This window comes from Notechis scutatus, chromosome 4 (assembly GCF_049901735.1).
Source record: "Notechis scutatus isolate UNSWTSFEM ecotype Mainland chromosome 4, rNotScu1.2, whole genome shotgun sequence".
Taxonomy (NCBI): domain Eukaryota; kingdom Metazoa; phylum Chordata; class Lepidosauria; order Squamata; family Elapidae; genus Notechis; species Notechis scutatus.
The window spans coordinates 20,748,195-20,762,270 of NC_142012.1; the positions used below are offsets into that span (position 1 = coordinate 20,748,195).

The 14,076-nt window shown below is 35.9% G+C and overlaps 1 protein-coding gene across 1 annotated transcript in view; it reads left to right on the forward strand.

The window, feature by feature from the left end:
- MTTP (microsomal triglyceride transfer protein) overlaps positions 1 to 13,813 on the forward strand; it is a 33,893-nt gene extending 20,080 nt beyond the window's left edge. Inside the window, exons 9-18 of the mRNA XM_026672684.2 lie at positions 803 to 971; positions 2,122 to 2,229; positions 4,042 to 4,254; positions 5,657 to 5,868; positions 6,792 to 6,889; positions 6,985 to 7,106; positions 8,061 to 8,288; positions 8,709 to 8,833; positions 9,938 to 10,108; positions 11,806 to 13,813. Coding sequence (XP_026528469.1) covers positions 803 to 971; positions 2,122 to 2,229; positions 4,042 to 4,254; positions 5,657 to 5,868; positions 6,792 to 6,889; positions 6,985 to 7,106; positions 8,061 to 8,288; positions 8,709 to 8,833; positions 9,938 to 10,108; positions 11,806 to 11,974 — 1,615 coding nt within the window. The 3' untranslated portion in view covers positions 11,975 to 13,813. The remainder of the gene's footprint in view (positions 1 to 802; positions 972 to 2,121; positions 2,230 to 4,041; positions 4,255 to 5,656; positions 5,869 to 6,791; positions 6,890 to 6,984; positions 7,107 to 8,060; positions 8,289 to 8,708; positions 8,834 to 9,937; positions 10,109 to 11,805) is intronic.
- The last annotated feature ends 263 nt before the right edge of the window (positions 13,814 to 14,076 follow it).

Below are 14,076 nucleotides of genomic sequence, written 5' to 3' on the forward strand. Positions count from 1 at the left end.
CCCATTGACTTTGCTTGACAGAAGCTGGAGGGAAGGTTGCAAATGACAATTGTGACAGTGGAACACAGCAATCATTGTAATTATGAGATAGTTGCTTAGCATCTGAATTGGGATCTCATAATAGGGCGTGAGGGTTCTGCCGCCACTACATGTTAGTCTGTGTGTAGCTCGACATGCAGCTAAATCCACCTACCCTCCAATAAAACAGACCCTGTGCATAGATCTGAATGTTTTATTGAAAGAATAGGATATGGTGAAACTGGAGAAAATAGGGATACATACAATGAGAACCAAATACAAGATAGACAGTATTAAGTCACTGCTGAACATAACAATTAATAAATACAAGCAATTTAAATCTCACCAACAATGCTCTGTGTGGGATGTGGGTTTGTCCTTGAATGACCATGAGCCACAAATTAAGATGGATGCTTCTTTGTGCTCCTGTCTTCTCCAAATGCTAAAGGAAGGTTTCCCACCGTGCACTTGGTTTGAGAATGTGGGCTGATGGGTAAAATGGGTTGGGTGAGCTTCAAACAATATACTTTGTATTTGTCCCTCTGGCCACTAGATGAGGCTAGAGAGCAACAACAGTATATAAAGATCTTATGTTGGGACATGACAAGCTACAACAGGCACAACCACAAGGACCAATCTTTTTATTTAATGCTGTTGAAACTATGGTCAGTAAGCAAGGACTATCTGAATCAATATATTCATCAAAAATGCAGGAAGACACAGCAACAGCAATGTGTTTTAAATAATTACTAACTTTTTATTTCTCTGCTTGGCCTCCATACAGTCCCCAACTAGTTGACGCGGTGGCCTCCGCACATACTTCAGCCTCTCTGGAAGCGATGTTAGATTTTCTGGATTTCAAGAACAAGAGTGGATCTCTCCTTCAGGAACGATTCCTCTATGCTTCTGGTTTCACTTCTCATCCCAATGAGTTATTACTCAGATCTTTAATTGTAAGTTACCCAGAGCAGTCAAGGAAACGTGACTATAGCACAGTTTTTAAGACCATGTTTTTCTTTTTCTGAGAAACACCCTTTTCTGGAGAGATGAACATGAGCTTTTGAAAGTCACCTCGAAGTGAGCTTCTTTGAATCAAAGGAGACTAGCTTTTGACACAGCCTTTGGTTTGGGAAGCACTTAGTACTATTAGCAACATGGTAAAAATAATAAAGTAAAAACAAAGACTTTATGAATAAAGCTAAATAAGTGCATTTGGAATTCAAAAAAATCAGTACTATTAGGGAAAATGCAGATAAAAATATGGCTAAAATCCCTCTTCTTCCTGGCATGCATTTTCACTAAGAAAAATGTTTGAGGGGTGCTACTTAATGGGATTTTTCTCCCCTCTACTGCTAATTTTAATGTGGAGGGAAAGAGATGCTTATTCAAAGTTATGAATGGGAAAGTTAAGTTTATATTTCCCCGCCTTTCATATATCAGCAATGCTGATTGTATTTTCTCTCCTGATTCTTAATTAAAAACATGATAGCCAAAAGTTGCTCTATGAAGCTGCAGATCTGGTGGTTTCCTCGTGATGAGATGGATACCAATCCATCATTGATCCTTTCCCATTCAGCAAAACTGCTCCAATTCTTCATGAGAATATTTTTTTGCAAATTGCTGGCTATTTTATATTTTATAAAATATTGTGTGTTGCACAGCACGATGGTAGGTAGGCTGATCCTTTTTGAATAAGGAGCATTGAGAGATTAGTATCATTTATTTATTTTATTAATTCATTCAATTTATATGAACACCCATCCCAGATATCTCTTGGTGGCTTCCAGGAAATCAAAACACAATCAAAAGATAACAAAACAACAAATAAGAAATAATATAGCAACTTAGATAAAACTAAGCAAACAGCGCAATCACCCATGATATGGGCTCAACTACATACTCAGGTCCCAAGTTTGGCAGATTTGGCAGAACCAAATCTTTGAAGCTTTAAAGAAAACCAGTAGGGTTAGGTCATGCGAGCTTTGTGTAAGCCAAATTTCAGAAAAACATTTGTGCGAAACCCCCCAAAGGGATTATAGAAATTTTTAAATGTTAGATTTAATGGTCCAATGCTGACACTTGACTTTTTTTTAAATACAACAGAATAAATTCAGGAGTCCAATTGGCAACAATGAAATCAGAGAAATGGTTATTATTATTGCTGGCGCACTCATCAGAAAACTGTGCAACGTTGGAGGCTGCAAATTGCCTGTAAGTGTTTTCTAATTTCCTACAAGAGCTCATGACAAAATAATGCAATACAGGTAGACCTTAGTAACTGTTAGAAGTTACAATGGACCTTCCTGGAGGCTACTTACAACCCAGATTCAAAGTTCTGATGAACAACCCCCTGTGTTCACATGACTGAACTTCAAGAGCTTGGCAATCAGGCCACAGTTATGGCTAGTTTAGGCATCCCACAATCACAACTATTTTACAACGGTTTTGCTAAAAAACAGCATTTACTTCCAGTTTTTGGCAAAAATATGCCCAGAGCAAATGGTTGGTTTGTTTAAAGACTGCCACAAAAAAAGATAATAAAATTATATGACTGTCATGACTTACAGCCAAAATGAGCAGTTTCCGCTACAGGTGTAAGTTGAAGACTACCTGTATGCACTTAATGCAAATGTGAAATTTCATTTAAGTTCCTCTGAGTATTACTGACTCCAATTATTAAGTTCCAGTTTGCTTGGAAAAAACCTTTCCTTCTCTGTGACTCTGACAATTTCCCTTTCCTTTATTCAGTTTATGCCCCTTAAGAATTATCTTCCAAATAATTATTATATTGTTTTCCCCACTCCTTTATTATTTCTTATCCTTATTCTCTTCTACTTGTGTCAGCCTCCTTCTGCTTTCTGTTTTCTTTGCTTGGCTACTGCTGTAATGTTATCCACCCAGGAAAGGATAGCATGGTCACTGGGTGAGGGAGTGTGCCCCTTCCATATACTGCAGAGTACAATGGTATGCTATCTAGGCTATATATATAAGGCCCATATTAGCAGCCACAATAGTATTTTGCTCTTAAAATAGCTCACAGATGCTTGCTTCACCTCCCCTACTCCTATCCCAAATTAGATAAAGACAATCTGCAAGCCACATGTGGCTGTTGGAGTAATTTCCAAAACCCTCTGCACAAAATCACTTCAACTTCTGCAAAGAGATTTTGCCCTTTTTCCATTAGCTGCTATTTGGAAAAGAGAAGGGGTTGTCAGAAAGAGAATAAAAGGAAGAGATGAAGCTCTTCTCCTGTCTCCTTATGGCATTTCCACATGCTATTACAACTCCCCATTATGTAGGTCCTTGCCAAAGACTCTTGAGGAAATACAGTCCTTAACAGAAAAAGATTTGCCCATAAAGCCCTGAAGAATAGACCAATATGATGCTTTCCAGTGAACTCCTGCCCAAAGGCTTAAATCATAATTAATTTCATATACATAATATTTTGATCAAATACTTTATTAGAGGGATGTCAAACTCAAGGCTGCAGGCCAAATTTGGCCCATGGGGTGCTTATATCTGGCCCATGGGGCCACCCTGGAAACAGCGAAGGACTGGTGCCTCTGCCAGCAAAAACAGAGCTCAGGGAGAAGGCCGCGCACCGCCTGCCCAGGCTCCGTTTTTGGACGTGCTGGCCTCCTGCAGCCCTCTGCGAGTGAAAACAGAGCCCAGGGAGGCCACACGTGCCCCCCCAGGCTCCATTTTCACTGGCAAAGGGCTGCAGGAGGCCGTTGTGGCTGAAAATGGAGCCTCAATGAGTGACGTCAAACTGGACCTGCCCACCCCGGCCATGCCACTTAATAGTTGTGGCAAGGAAAGTCATAAAATGGGGAACAGCTCCCTTAACAACTGCCTTGCTTAGCAACAGAAACTTAGTCTCGATTGTGGTCATAAGTTGAGGACTACCTATACATTTTTCTTGATTCATAGTTTTCTTTAAAATTTTCTCTTCATTTTACTACAGTAGGTTCCCCTAGGTTCTCTTTGGTGCAGTATTAATATAGTGGGGTGGATTCTTTCCAGGCTGTTGTAGAAGCCAAGAAACTGATATTCCAAGGCTTGAACAGAGCAGATAAAGCTGATGATGTGAAGATGTTCCTTTTGGCACTGAAAAATGCCCTTTTGCCAGAAGCTGTTCCTGTGCTGCTGAAATTCGCTGAGTCAGGAGAAGGACCTATCAGCAACATCGCCGTTACTGCTCTACAGAGATATGATCATTCTTCCATAACTACTGAGGTAAATAAAAAGTACACAAGGTTTTTTAGGAGTATTGGATAATGCCCCCTTATCTGATGGTCCTTCATTTAGAGGAAAAAGTTGTAAATACATATGTGTATTTTACCAAAGAACCCACAAAGATTATGGCATTCTCATGCAAAGTTCAAGAGAATGATGGGTATACCTTTTAAGTTTTTTTATATCAGCAACCATTTTAAGCATCAGCTGTCATTCTGCCCTTCCAGAAAATTACCCAAATTTGGCTGGATCATCATATTTTAAAAATGATAAAATCTTGAGATATGAAACCTTATAGAATTCTGGTGATTTCATGTGAGAGTTAAAAATTCTTACAATTAAAAATGTAATTTTAATGTATCTTGAGCTGTTTACATACGCTGTCTGGATTATTGCAGGTCCCATATTGCCAATTCTTGTTTTAAAATTTTCTACATCCAAACTTGGAAAAGCTTCAGGCAATGTAATACTTGAGCACCTTTCTTACTTTCAGATTTTCTTTCTTGTAAACTGGATGGAAACATTTTATCCAAAGACTTAGAATCAAATAATTCTATTAGAAGGAAGGTAAACATTTATTAAACAGAAGGTAAAAGAAGCATTTATCAGAAGAAAAGAAATAGAAATCCACTGATGATTATGAAAAACTTAGATACAGGCAAATTTAAATTATTCAGTTCTTGTCCATTTCTGCATATTCTGTGAAAAGATACGGATGCCTTCCTCTTTTGTGACAGAAGAGTTTCTGTGTATTCATTGTTTTTATAGCTGAAACACTTTTATCTGAGAAGTAATTCTCATATACATTCCAGATGTGTTAGGCTACAAATTCCATTAGCTAGAAATAGTGGGAGTTGTTATCCAATATATCTTTAAGGTTAGAAAAGGGTGTCTCATTGATTGCTCTGGATATGGGCAGAAATATATTTAACATTTTGGGAGAAGAACCATGTTTTGGTCTTTCCATGTAGCTGTCGCAACAAATATGAACATATTGTATGATCCTAGGTGAAGTTCAATACACAGAAAGGTGAAAAAGAAATGAGATTTGAACTCAAATTGCTAGGTTATCTAGCAATTAATCCTATAGCTTTCAAGTTTGATGCATGATCTATAATATCTCAATATTTTCTACCACCACCTAGTAAGGTATATGTTAACCAAAATTCACTATTTTTCCTCCAGTTTAAGAGAATTGGGAGGAATAGGTCAAATTCCTTGGTAGTTATTGATCCTGACACAATCATTTGAATTTTGATGCCATCCCAGTACACAGGAGGTATAGCATCTGAAGTTTAAAAAAAATCTATCTGATCTCATTTATGGGCGATAGGCTTTCTTTCCTTTCTTCTTTTCTTCTATCAGCTATTCAGTGGAATTGACCAGATTATATTTCCACCAGGTGAAAAAAACCATGAACAGGATTTATCACCAGAATTATAAAGTTCATGAGAAGACTGTACGAACCACAGCTGCTGCTATTATCTTCAACAGCAACCCGTCCTTCATGGAAGTTAAAAACCTCCTCCTCTCTATTGGAGAGCTGCCACTGGAAATGAATAAGTACATGCTTTCACTAGTCCAGGACATACTACGTTTTGAAATGCCTGCCAGGTATATCAAATATTGTTATTTGTGTAACCATGCTGCGATAGGACTGCTCCACAAATATTACTCTTGTACAGTGGGATTCATAACACCTCTGCCACATTTATGCTGGGATAAAAAGCATAGTTTTTTAAAAAGAGCTTAAAAGTGCACTGGCTAGCAGTCCTATGTACGTATTTCCTGTTCCTTTCTTAACAGAATAACAGAGTTGGAAGGGACCTTGGAAGTTTTCTAGTCCAACCTCCTGTTCAAGTAGGAGATCTTCATCTTGCAATGATTTAACACTTAAATTTTTTTTTGATGTAGTAGTAGTAGTAGTAGGGGTGGGAGGAATATGACTAGAAAAGTTAAGATAGCTTTACTCATCAGAATTTTTTTAAAATCAAGACATCCACATTAAGGCAAGCAAAATGCTAACTCAGTTCTCTGATAGAATGATTGTGTTAGTGTAGTATGCTTACTGTGATGGGTTTAAAAAAATTAACCAATTTTGGGGGTTTACACAATAGTAACAAAATGGGGTACATTTGACAATACATTAGTCTAAATGTGGTTGGCAGGTTTGTGTTTCATTGTGAACACAGAGAAAACAGATTTACACTACAGAAGAATTACTCAACGTAAGTACAATTCTCGTGTAGGCTGAACTATAGAATTTGAGCCATCAATTGGTGGCATAACGATGTGCATAGAGAAGTAGAAGTTTTTAAGGATGAGATTATTTTACTATATTTTTCAGCAAACAGCCATATCTCTTTAATCAGATTAATTAGTTAAATAAATTAGTATCTTTTCTCCAAGGAAGGTTCTTAGTATGGATTTCAGCTCAAATAAAAATGTAATGCTATTATAAAATGTATCTTTTTGGTATTTTATTGTACAGGGAAAATGTTTTCTTCTCCAATAGAAATAAAATGTTTGTTTTTCAGCAAAATGATCCGTAAAGTTCTGAAGGACATATTGATTCATAATTATGACCGATTTTCAAAAATGGGTTCTTCTTCGGCCTTCTCTGGTTACTTAACACGTATGTGATGACCAAAATTAATATTACATTATATTTGCATTTCTTGATTGTTTTTCCAAAATTGTAACTACAACACGTAACTCTGTTTAATTAAGGTGACCAAGTTCTATCGTCTACATATAGCCTTGATATACTGTACTCTGGTTCGGGCATCTTAAGAAGAAGCAACATGAATATCTTTCTTTTCAATAAATTTGCTCAACTTCATGCCAGCCAGGTATGTCTCATGCACTATTAAAATAAAAACATCAGAAAAGAGCCTAGCCAGCAGCTGGAGTCATATACAACTTACCATGGAAAATTGCCTTAAATTACATCAAACTATTGTTTAGGACCATGCTTTTTGTGCAAATGGTTCAGAATTGCTTTAAACCTTATGCACGCAGAAGCATAATACCTCTCTTCTAGTCATAAAAGTGGTTTGGAAGATGAACAGCTTACTGTTGTCCTCTTAATTCATTACAGTGTTAAAGGTCCTGCTCATCATCCAGATGTTTGAGTGGTGATGTTTCAGACTGAACCTGAATCCGTGTGCTCTAAGCTTCCTTCGATGGCGTAGCTTAGAGTTTATTGTAACAGCAACTCCATCATTTTCTATTCCCTACTTTTTACATTTAAAATACTGTTAATTGGCCAGGTGGGGAAAAAAAGTGTTTCCGCATCTTTCATAATTATGAGAAGTTGACTAGCTGCAGTTTTTATTACCTTGAATGTCCAACTATGTCTATCAAATTTTGATAGAATCATAGAATGAGAAAGGATCTGGTGATCATTTACTCCCAACCCTTGTCATTAAAGACTCTGTAGTATTTGATGCATGACTAAAAGAATTTGTATATATCCCTCCAATAGATTTATAGGACATCTAAGAAAGTCTACTTCCTTGTCAAACAAGAGCTTCCATAAAATATTCTCTACATTGACCAAAATCTCCCCTTCTGTAGCTTTCACCTATTCTCCTCCCACCCTCCCATCCTACCCTTTGATGGTAGTTGTCTCCTTTCCTTTTCAATGTAGCAGTTATCTTAGAAAAGCCTTGCGCCGCTTCTCAGTTGTAAGAAGGTGTGAACAAGAGAGGAATAATATGACAATCTTGTTGAATTTAGAACAAAATGTCCTTGCATGCACATATTTATTTTCCCATGTGCTGTGTGTTGTTGCTTTCTTTTAGGTGGTAATTGAAGCTCAAGGTCTGGAATCTATTATAGCTACATCTGCAGATGAAGGAGAAGAAAATCTTGACTCCTTTGCTGGTTTGTCAGCAATCGTGCTTGATGTTCAACTCCGGCCAGTTACCTTTTTCCAAGGATATAGTGATTTAATGTCTAAAATGTTCTCGGCCACTGGAGACCCCATTAATGTAGTGAAAGGGCTCATCCTTCTGTTGGATTTCTCACAGGTATGTACTGTGAAATGTATGTCCTGGAAACCTATTTATTTGATTTAGTGGACCAGAAATATCAAAAAGAACTTGCATGAATAGTGCTGAGGGGAAAGATGTTTCATTTCTGTGCAACATGAAACAACTGTCTCAAGAACAGTTTCTGTTATTAAAAAAATGTACTTTGAAGTGACTCTCTGTGTAGCTGCCCTACACTGTAAGCTTCATCTATGGATCTTCTGTTCTTAGCTGGTTGAGTAGCCCAGTTGCATGGAATGGAGAGATTTTTCTTTACACCAAAGGGAAAACTCAGAATGGGAGTCTGAGAAGTAGAGACAGAAAGTATTTGTGTCCTCCTAAAACATTACTAATCTGAACATTTACTAGATAAGCAAGAAATATTATATGTGTTCTTTTTTTTTTTTTTTTTTTACTTAGGCTATCCAGCTGCAATCTGGGCTGATTTGCAGTGCTGAATTCAAGGGAGGTGTGACTATCGATGCATCAGGAGGAATGGAATTCAGCCTTTGGTACAGAGAATCCAAAACAAAAGTTAAAAACCGGTGAGACATCTAATTTAGTTCTTGATGGAGATATTAAATTTCATCATCAACATGAGGGATTTTAAATTTAGTTAGTGTATACAATTTTAAATCAAAATCTAAGGGACTGGTCTAGGTAAAACTCAACAGTACTTTTTCATGTGGCTGTTGATAAAAATAGGATCGCCAACATTGAATGATAGATAAGGCACAAGAATAATAATAATACAATTTTAAAACGTTTTAAAAACTTAGACCCTTAGTTGAAACAGTAGTTGTATGAAAACATATGGAAAATAGAGAAAATGTAACTTTAGTTTTTCTGCAGAAGATTCTTTTTCTATCTGATTCTAAAAACCATAGTTGAAACAGCCGGTATAAACAGCGATAGTGAAAACTTGAAATGTCTATTGTATCAACACAACACAAACCCTGGATTGCATACTTGCATCCCAACTTCAGTTGCAAGCTGATAGTCATGTGAAGGTGAAGATAAACTTTCCTCCATGTGACTGTCAACTCACAATTGATGTTTATATGGTGTTCATGGCAATGTTTTATCATTTTCCCTCCGTGGATCAGATGAACCACAAAATAGTAAAAACTGTTACTTATACCTTTGGTAGCTCAAACTTGTGTATTGTCTTTATCAGGTGTTGAATAAAACTTGTGTATTGCCCTTATCAGCTTTGAGTAAAATAATTAGTGGAACAATACCTGAGAACTCTTGGGGTGAGCCCATATTTTTCCAGTTGTGACATTACTATGTTCAGTGATCACAACCAGAAGGCTAGAGTGAGGAATGTTGTAATTTGTCATTCAGCAAAATGTAGGGAATTGGATTTATCATTCCTGTCCTGTCCAAGGTTTGAATTCCTGAAACATCTGGAATTAATGTTTAAACTATACAGCCACTTTTCTTTTTCTCCTCCTATCCTTAGCAACATCAATGTTTGACTGCTAGGAAGAATCAGTAATATAGAGGTGCAGCCAGGGAAGCCAATGTGAAATGAGATTTTTATACAGAACAATTTGTCTAAAAGTTACCCATTGGAGGAGATATTATTCCAATATAATATTCAATTTTTGACCACTTGTTTTCTTTTCATTCCTCTTTTGTTTCAGGGGAGCTGTGGCTATGGTTGGTAATTTTGTTGTGGACGCTATGTTTGTGAACACTGGCCTGGAAACCACTACTGAAATTGAAGCAATGTTGGATTTTGTCACCACAGTGAAATTTTCGCAATACCCATTTTTAGTGTGCATGCAGATGGATAAAACCGAAAGTCCATTTAGGTAGGAAGCAACTAGAAATATTTATTGATCTGCCTAGCATTTTAATGCATCTTTCTGATTCTGGAGAAGATCATTATGAGTTAAATAAATAAGAAATTAGAGTGCAATTTATATAGGAGGTTGGATGATCCTTAAATTAGTCCCTAATTAATAGTTGTTGATTGTCCTAATTTCATTACCAATCCAGATTCCAACTTTCTCTCTGATAGACTTATCACCGTATTCTAGCAGTGTATGATCAATATACCACAGTGGCAATTTTTACAACCCCTTCAGCATTGCAAATGCACTTTTTTTTCTCCAAGCAAAGTGAGGGAAAAAGCAAACATGGTATGATCAAGATTGGTGTCATGATAGGCAAGTTTAGGAAAGACATCAATCTTCCACAAAATGTTCACCACCATCCTTAGAGGTATAGTCTAGAGAGATTTTTGATCTCCGAGAGGCATAGATTAGTTAACCAAGGTCATCAGTTTCATGAAAAGACAGATTGATTGAGGAAATTAGTTTAAGACTAAATCTGACTACCTTGGAATTAGTTGACTGAATCAAATGTTTTCTTTTTTTATACTTCCCAAAACACATAAACTCCTATCTATCACTGTACTGTATGATGCTAAAGATCAATTGAACTTCAAAGATGTGTGACAGATACATATCAAGAAGATGAATAATGTAGGTTATACTGGTACCATTCATTTTCTGGAAGAAGCTAGTGGTAAATTTTAACTTCTCAGGACAGAAAAAAGGAAATAGAGGTTAATAAGGAATTAATTTCAGGAGAACTGAATGGCTTCCACATTGGCTTTGCTTGTTGGAAGCTGACAAAGATCACAAATGCTAATATATCTAGAGAGGCTATCATGGCCAGAACTATGAGGGCTAGTCATAAGAACCATTCATTCAGCACCATTGCAAGTTTGAACTGTTGCTGAACAAGTGGCCATTAAATGAGAATTATCTACAACTGTAGAGCAGTGATCAGCAAATTATTCAGATGCCATTGTAATGGTCTAAGTATCCTTAAAGACTACTTCCAAAAGGACACTAAATCTCATAATTTCACGTGTTTATAGACTTACTTTGAGAGGTATTTGAGATTTTATAGAAGAGAGTTTTCTCCACAGAAGAGATTTCATAGTTCTCACAGAAGATTATTATAATCTAATGAGATTAAAAAATACCTACTTTCTGGAGGAACCACATTGCCACTCTCTGTTGTGAGGAAAGTTTTTGAGGTTTTTTTTTAAATTAAAGGCTACATTCTTCTGAGCTAGTAGTCAAAATGTACACATCACTCTCCAGCCCTCATGCATTCATATGGAAGATCTGAAAGATACCACTATAGATCACTTGAATGTAAGCATGGATTATTTTTAAACATCTCACCTTCACCAGTAATACTGTTCCTATTACACCTGACTTTGGCCTTGATCTACGCAAGGAAGTTCTCAATAATCAAGTTTTCCCAAAGATTGGCTTTCAACAGCATCTGACATTGTGTTCAAGGAAAAAAGTACCATTGACGTGTATTGCATTCATTTTTATTCAACTTTGCTCTGGAAAATTATGGATAAGGAAAACTTAAAACACGATCCATTCCAAATGTGTATGTCATTAAGAATTATTCCTAAGATTATAACATGCTATATTGCTCAAGTAATATAGTATAATCATATCACTACTATTTTTTGCAGGCAATACCTAACAAAATACGAAAGTCTTCCTTCTGGAAAGCCATACATCTCTCGAAAAAGAAAAGTGAACTTGTTGGCAGGTTCTGAATATCCCCTTCACCAAGAAAACTCCAATATGTGCAGGGAAGTTTTCAGTGACCAAGCTGATTTTTCTGAATCTTGGTTTTGAAATAGGCACCTGATCTTGCATTTCACCAAAAACCTAGCTGATTCCGGCTTCAAGTTTTGCTACCTTCGTTTAGAGCCTAAACCTATAATTTACAACTCTGTGAGAACTTTGTTGTATTGAACTTTAAGAGGCCCAGGATTGAGTCTTCTGCACCGTGTTTACATATTTACATATATTTAAAAGATTTATTTTGGGTTTGTTTGTAACATGCTAGGAATACAACTTATTTCAAATCCAGATATTCATTTAAGACCATTAGAGGTCATAGGACATAATTCTGCTTGGATCTCTTAAGAGCATTTTCTGTTATTTAAGAGGAAAAATAACTTGGGGGTGAGATACTTGATGGAACTGAAGTTTTAATCAGTTCCTCACTGTCTTCTGTAATTTATAATCACTCCCTACACCCCATTCAAAATTGTTAGCCTTGGACAGAAAAATAAATAATACTATATGTGTTGTTTTACCTCTCTGCACCTGACAGCAATTTCAACAGCCATTTCAGTAATTTTAGAGCTGCTAGTGTATTTTCTCTTAGAGTCAGAGGGTTCACTGAAGAGCTTATATAATTCTTGATTGCAAACTTTTCTAGTTATCCATGCTAGGGAAATTGCTTGAGAAAGCTATGCATTTTAGGCAAATTTGCAAAGAAATATGCCCAAAGAAATGTGCATTACATTTCATTGTAAATACATACAAATTAAAATGCAAATTTTATTGTAAAATTTTAAAAATAACTTTATCAACTTTGATAATAACAGAAACTGAAAAAAATGCTAACAGAGTTTTACAATGAAAAAGAAACCGAAATTTGAAACATTTAAACAACAAAAGAAAAAAGCTGCAATTAATCCAGTCAGAAGTTTCCTTTTCTCATATTTATCATTTGGTGTTACAAGTCAAAACAATATGTATTGTTTCTTAAACCATACAAAACCTATGTTCATTATGGGAGTTCTTGAAAATTACTCAATAAAACAAACACTATTTAAAATTTTATTTAGATTGCCCTTCTCAGCTATTTTACACTGAGAAATCATAACTTTAATGGAACCATAATAAAGTGGCTGCCATAAAAAATAAAAAAAATCTTCTGTGCTAAAATTGCTTAAAGGGTTATTAGCAAAATTCAGCCAAAACATGTTCCTTTTGCAAGTCTTAATACAATGTGTAGATACATTTCTTTGAAGTCTCATTCATCTTAATGGTTTCAGCAGATGGTTTTTTAACTAGAATATATTTTAGATACTATTTATCTGTTAAAGAATATTGGGTACAATTTTTCAGAAGTATTCGGCTAGTCTTACTCATTAGTAAATGCATTTGAAGATTGCAGCTAAGATTTAAGTTAATAACTCATGCGTTCATAATTTATCTTTATTTTAACTTTCATATGCATATGGTGGGAAGACAATAGAGTTGAGAACATTAATCTTCCTCCCTCTAAGTCCAAACCTGTTTCCAGTGTAAACAAACATAGTCCAAGATGATGCTTTGTCAAGATCTTATATGCTTCAAGGAACAATGTGATGGTCATTCATCACAAAACTGGAACAGAAACCAGGAGAAAATCAGAGATAAAGAACAGAATGTTTTTTTTTCCTTTCTCAGTTTATTATGGCTTTATAATCATCTTTTCCATATGCTAGGCTGGAAATGGATGCCTATACCACAATATGATGTAAGGATTTGTAATTTTTTACTTGAGTGGAAAATGTACCCTCCCTAGTTTGGGAAGTACTAAATACAATTAGCTTTAAATTAATCCATCTATGTAATGTAAAAATTGTTGTTGGCTTCCTTCCCCCACCCTTTCTAATAAAACTACCTTATGTGGAATTGCCCTCAAATTCTCATTTCAAAACTGATAGTGAAATGAATAAAAAAACAAAGTCTCTGAATTAAGGAATGCTTAGACATTCAGGGAGTGTCTAAAGATGACTAGACTCCACTAACATTGCAGTTTCCTCTCATGTGAGATCGTACAGTATATATATATATATACTATATATATGGCATTCAGCTTTGTTCGGGTATTTTCCCACGTCATTGTAGTTGTGCTTTTAAAGTTGTAGCAACGTTTCGGCAGAATCTCATCTGCC